Below are 5,953 nucleotides of genomic sequence, written 5' to 3'. Positions count from 1 at the left end.
AGTTCGGCAACATCTGATCCTTCAGATATTGCCGAACTACAACTTCCAGCATGCCTGGGCAGTCTGGGCATGCTGGGAGTTGTAGTTTTGCAACAACTGGAGGCACACTAGTTGGGAAACATTGTCCGTTTCCTACCTCAGTGCCTCCAGCTGTTGCAATTGTTGCAAAACTATAACTCCCAGCATGCACTGACAGACCATGCATGCTGGGAGTTGTAGTTTTGCAACAGCTGGAGGCACACTGGTTTGGAAACACTAAGTTTGGTTGCAAAACACTTGAAAGTTTATTACTTAACTTAGTGTTTCCAAACCAGTGTTTGGTTCAGCTGTTGCAAAACTACAACTCCCAGCATGCACGGACAGCCAAATGCACGGACAGCCAAAGGGCATGCTCAGAGTTTGCAACAGCTGGATGTTTGCCCCCTCCCCCCAATGTGAATGTACAGGGTACACTCACATGGGCGGAGGTTTACAGTGAGTGCTGCAAGTTTGAGATGGCGCAAATTTTGCGCTGCAGCTCAAACTTCCAGCGGCAAACTTGCTGTGAACCTCTGCCCATGTGACTGTACCCTAAAAACACTACACTACACTGACACTAACCTAAAATAAAAAGTAAAAAACACTACATATACACATACCCCTACACAGCCCCCCCTCCCCAAAAAAATGAAAAACGTCTGCTACGCTACTGTTTCCAAAACGGAGCCTCCAGCTGTTGCAAAATAATAACTCCCAGTATTGCCGGACAGCCATTGACTGTCCAGGCATGCTGGGAGTTTTGCAACAGCTGGAGGCACCCTGTTTGGGAATCATTGGCATAGAATACCCCTATGTCCACCCCTATGCAAATCCCTAATTCAGGCCTCAAATGCGCATGGCGCTCTCTCACTTTGGAGCCCTGTCGTATTTCAGGGCAACAGTTTTGGGACACATATGGGGTATCGCCGTACTCGGGAGAAATTGCCTTACAAATTTTGGGGGGCTTTTTCTTCTTTAACCCCTTATGAAAAGGTGAAGTTGGGGTCTACACCAGCATGTTAGAGTAAAAAAATAAATTATTTACACTGACATGCTGGTGTTGCCCTATACTTTTCATTTTCACAAGAGGTAAAAGGGAAAAAAGACCCTCTAAATTTGTAACACAATTTCTCCTGAGTACGGAGATACCCCATATGTGGGCGCAAAGTGCTCTGGGGGCGCACAGCAAGGCCCAGAAGGGAGAGTGTACCATGTACATTTGAGGCGATTTGCACAGGGGTGGCTGATTGTTACAGCAGTTCTGACAAACGCAAAACAATAAATATCCATATGTGACCCCATTTTGGAAACTACACCCTTCACGGAATGTAATAAGGGGTACAGTGAGCATTTACACCCCACTGGTGTATGACAGATTTTTGGAACAGTGGTCTGTGAAAATGAAAAATAAAATTTTTGATTTGCACAGTCCACTGTTTCAAATATCTGTCAAACGCCAATGGGGTGTAAATGCTCACTGCATCCCTTATTAAATTCTATGAGGGGTATTGTTTCCAAAATGGGGTCACATGTGGGGGGGGTCCCCTGTTCTGGCACCATAGGGGCTTCCTAAATGGGACATGCCCCCCAAAAACCCTTTCAGAAAAACTCACTCTCCAAAATCCCATTGTCGCTCCTTCCCTTCTGAGCCCTCTACTGCGCCCGCCGAACACTTTACATATGCATATGAGGTATTTCCTTACTCGAGAGAAATTGAATTACAAATTTTAGGGTGATTTCTCTCCTTTTACCCCTTGTAAAAATTCAAAAATTGAGTCTACAAGAAAATGTGTAAAAAATGAAGATTTAGAATTTTCTCCTTCACTTTGCTGCTATTCCTGTGAAACACCTAAAGGGTTAAAACACTTACTGAATGTCATTTTGAATACTTCGGGGGGTGCAGTTTTTATAATGGGGTCATTTATGGGGTATTTCTAATATGAAGACCCTTAAAATCCACTTCCAACCTGAACTGGGCCCTGAAAAATTACGATTTTGAAAATCTTGAGAAAAATTGGAAAATTGCTGCGGAACTTTGAAGCCTCTGATGTTTTCCAAAAGTAAAAACTTGTCAATTTTTTTATGCAGACACAAAGTAGACATATTGTATATGTGAATCAATATGTAATTTATTTGGAATATCCATTTTCCTTTCAAGCAGAGACTTTCAAAGTTAGAAAAATGCTAAATTTTCAAAATTTTCATGAAATTTTTAGATTTTTTACCAAGAAAGGATGAAAATATCAGTGAAATTTTACCAATAACATAAAGTAGAATATGTCACGAAAAAACAATCTCGGAATCAGAATGATAAGTAAAAGCATTCCAGAGTTATTAATGTTTAAAGTGACAGTGGTCAGATTTTCAAAAAATGCCCAGGTCCTGAAGGTGAAAATGGGCTGGATCATGAAGGGGTTAAAGGAGTAGTCCAGTGCTGAAAAACATCCCCTATCCCAAGGGTAGGGGATAAGTTTCAGATTGCGAGGGGTCCGACCGCTGGGGGCCCCCGCGATCTCCTGTACGGGGCCCTGGCTCGCTGGCCAGATAGCGCGTGTTGACCACCAGACGAAGCGGCAGCCGACACGCCCCTTCAAAAAAAGCGCTATGGCAGAGCCAGAGATTGCCAAAGGCAGAGCTGCATCAGTCCCCCCCAAAAATTTGAGTTCCTGGATTTAAATATCTATATTCAGGATGGCTGTCTGCATACTGCCACCTATTTTAAGGAACTACCTCGACTTTAACAGTTGCCATCGGAAACAATGGAAGAAGAACATTCCATTCGGTCAAATGAAAAGAATCCGGAGGAATTGTTCTTCCACACAAAAATGCCAGCAACAACTAGATAACCTGGAGGATCGTTTTAAACAAAAAGTGTATCCCAAACCCCTTATACAAGGAGCACGCCAGAGAGTGGACGAATTAGAACAAAGTGCTAGCTTGGAAAATAATAAACAGGGTAATGCAGAGGGAGGTTATAATGATGAATTTGATTCTGGTTTTCTAACTACCGTATATACTTGAGTATAAGCCGACCAGAATATAAGCCGAGGCCCCTAATTTCACCCCCCCCCCCAAAAAAAAAAAAAAAAAATATAGATATATAGATATATTTATATATATATATATATATATATATATATGTGTGTGTGTTATTGACTCGACTATAAGCCTAGGGTGGGAAATACCTCATCTCCCCATGTAATCATCCAGACCCCCGTCATCATCCCCCCCCCCTTCATCATCACCGCCTGTCAATCCCTTCATCAGTGGTTTTCAACCTGCGGACCTCTAGATGTTGCAAAACTACAACCCCCAGCATGCCCGGACAGCCATCGGCTGTCTGGGCATGCTGGGAGTTGTAGTTTTGAAACCTCTGGAGGTCCGCAGGTTGAAGACCACTGCGGCCTTCATCATCATCCCCCCCTTAATCATCATCCCCCTCCCTTTCATCATCACCGCCTGTCAATCCCTTCATCAGTGGTCTTCAACCTGCGGACCTCCAGATGTTGCAGAACCACAACTCCCAGCATGCCCAGACAGCTATCGGCTGTCCGGGCATGCTGGGAGTTGTAGTTTTGAAACCTCTGGAGGTCCGCAGGTTGAAGACCACTGTGGCTTTTTTGTTTTGTACTCACCTCCCCTTGGCAGGAAGTTAGGGTGAGCTGGTCCTAGTGATGTTGCCTTGACGACGACGGACAGGGACGTTGTGCATGAAGAGGGCCCTCCGGTGAAAATGGACAGCCCGGAACGAGTATCCCTCCCCACCGGATGGTCCCTGCAGCATAGATGGCCCGGACCAGCTCACCCAAACTTCCCGCTGTGGGGGGTGAGTACAAAACAAAAGAGGGGGGGGGGGGGGTCTGGATGATGACGAAGGCCGAAGTGGTCTTCAACCTGCGGACCTCCAGAGGTTTCAAAACTACAACACCCAGCCGATGGCTGTCTGGGCATGCTGGGAGTTGTAGTTTTACAACATCTGGCGGTCCGCAGGTTGAAGACCACTGAAGAGGGATTGACAGGCGGAGAGATCACTCAAGTATAAGCCAAGGGGGGCGTTTTCAGCACGAAAAATGGTGCTGAAAAACTCGGCTTATACTCGAGTATATACGGTAGGTATTACACGTCACACACCAATATTTTTCTTTTATGTTTTTTTATTTTTTTGTATAGGTAATATTACCAGCTCATATTATTTTTTTGTATAGGTAATATTACCAGCTCATATTATTTTTTTGTATAGGTAATATTACCAGCTCATATTATTTTTTTGTATAGGTAATATTACCAGCTCATATTATTTTTTTGTATAGGTAATATTACCAGCTCATATTATTTTTTTTATGGTTTTTCCGTGTCCTGTGCAGTATTTCTCCCAGAAGTCCACTTGATGGCCCCCGTGGTGGTCTACACCCCGAAGTCATCAATTCTTACTCTAAGAGAGAGTTTGCAGCTGTTCCTGGAGACGGTTAACATTAACCTCTGCATGGTGGAATAATAGGTCACGGTGTTTATCAGGATCAGTAGAAGCATCACCCACTCGATGATTATGGTGGTGATTTCACGGATCTCGTCCCAGTCTTCATCATCATAGAATAATTCCTGTAATGTTTTATATCCAAAGTAGAAAATTGCGCAGGTAAAAGCCAGGCCACAGCAGGTGCATCTACTATGGTGGATGACTTTGTTTGCTCCTGGTAATTTATACATCTGGATGGACTGCCCAAGGTAGTATAAGGCTTCACATGTAATGGAAATTATCGTGCTGACAAAGTGTATCCTGGGATATTCTTCGGGGGACAATACATGCATGACAGCTGTACCAAAACAGGAGGCCCACACAATGGCCAGCAGGATCCTCTGGATCAGGACCTGATGACCCCTGAACTCTTCAGTATGCATAACCATATACTTATAAATAAGAAAGGTTAGTACCAAAGTGCCAATGGATGTCCCTATGAAACCAATTCTCAATAATATGTTTTCGGGAAAGAAATTTCCCACGTCACTGTGAAGGAAAAGAAACCAATGTTATTGTGGATATTTCCTCACTCCCAACCCATGAAATAAGAATCTTGTGCTTGTTTATCTTACCTGATGCTCATCAGTGGCGAGGCGGCATGGCCGAGGACGACCGTCACGATGTAGCTGGTGGCAAGCCAGGCCGCACACCAAAACGCCAACAGAAGGGGGACGAACCCCAAACCTTTTAGCTCCATCTCAGTCAAGAAGAAGAAATAGAAGTTGCTAATCGCACTGTACAAATCTACAGAATGAAGGCTCGGGCGGCTGTCAGTGGAATGTCAGGACTCCAGCTGTCTATGACATCACATGTCTGATGTCACGATGACTGCTTGTTTCTTAGAGCTGCCATGATTTAGTATCTGCTATGGACAGAACCTGATGTTTCTACTATGGACCTTACAGACCCCAGAACCCAAGTAATTAGTGCAGGGGCTCCATTTTGATCATCTCATATTTCACATTATTTGAGTTCCAGGGCTCGGATACATTTGCACCCTCTATAGCAGTGGTGTCAAAGCTGTGAACCCCCAACCGCTGCAAAATGTATGAATATAGGAATAATTCCATATAAGATACAAAAAGTTGGCATCCTCCATTTCTGGAAAAGTTTCTGAGTTGCCAATAGCAACCAATCAGATTGCTTCCTTCATTTTTCAGAGGTCTTTTAAAAAATGAAAGAAGCAATCTGATTGGTTGCTATGGGCAACTGCACAACTCTTCCTCTACACTGGTTTTGATGAATCTCCCCCATAGAGAGAGATTTATCAAAACCTGACCAGTGGAAAAGCTGCTGAGTTGCCCATAGCAACCAATCAAATTGCTTCTTTTATTCTTGGAAAAGCCTATGAAAAGAAGCGATCTGATTGGTTGCTATGGGCAACTCAGAAACTTTTCCTCTGGACAGGTTTTGATA

The 5,953-nt window shown here is 43.9% G+C and overlaps 1 protein-coding gene across 1 annotated transcript; it reads right to left on the bottom strand.

Moving 5' to 3' along the window:
- Nucleotides 1–4,165: 4,165 nt before the first annotated feature.
- Nucleotides 4,166–5,266, bottom strand: LOC130318064 (DNA damage-regulated autophagy modulator protein 1-like). The gene is made up of 2 exons (XM_056552888.1): nucleotides 5,110–5,266; nucleotides 4,166–5,023 (listed from the first exon to the last, which is right to left on the bottom strand). The coding sequence occupies exons 1-2, from the start codon at nucleotides 5,232–5,234 to the stop codon at nucleotides 4,423–4,425; spliced, it is 726 nt and encodes a 241-aa protein (XP_056408863.1). The 5' UTR covers nucleotides 5,235–5,266; the 3' UTR covers nucleotides 4,166–4,422.
- Nucleotides 5,267–5,953: the final 687 nt, after the last annotated feature.

Source organism: Hyla sarda, unplaced genomic scaffold, assembly GCF_029499605.1.
Source record: "Hyla sarda isolate aHylSar1 unplaced genomic scaffold, aHylSar1.hap1 scaffold_2045, whole genome shotgun sequence".
NCBI classification, from domain to species: Eukaryota; Metazoa; Chordata; class Amphibia; order Anura; family Hylidae; genus Hyla; species Hyla sarda.
The sequence above is the reverse complement of the archived record's forward strand: the minus strand, read 5'-3'. Positions and strand labels throughout refer to the sequence as shown.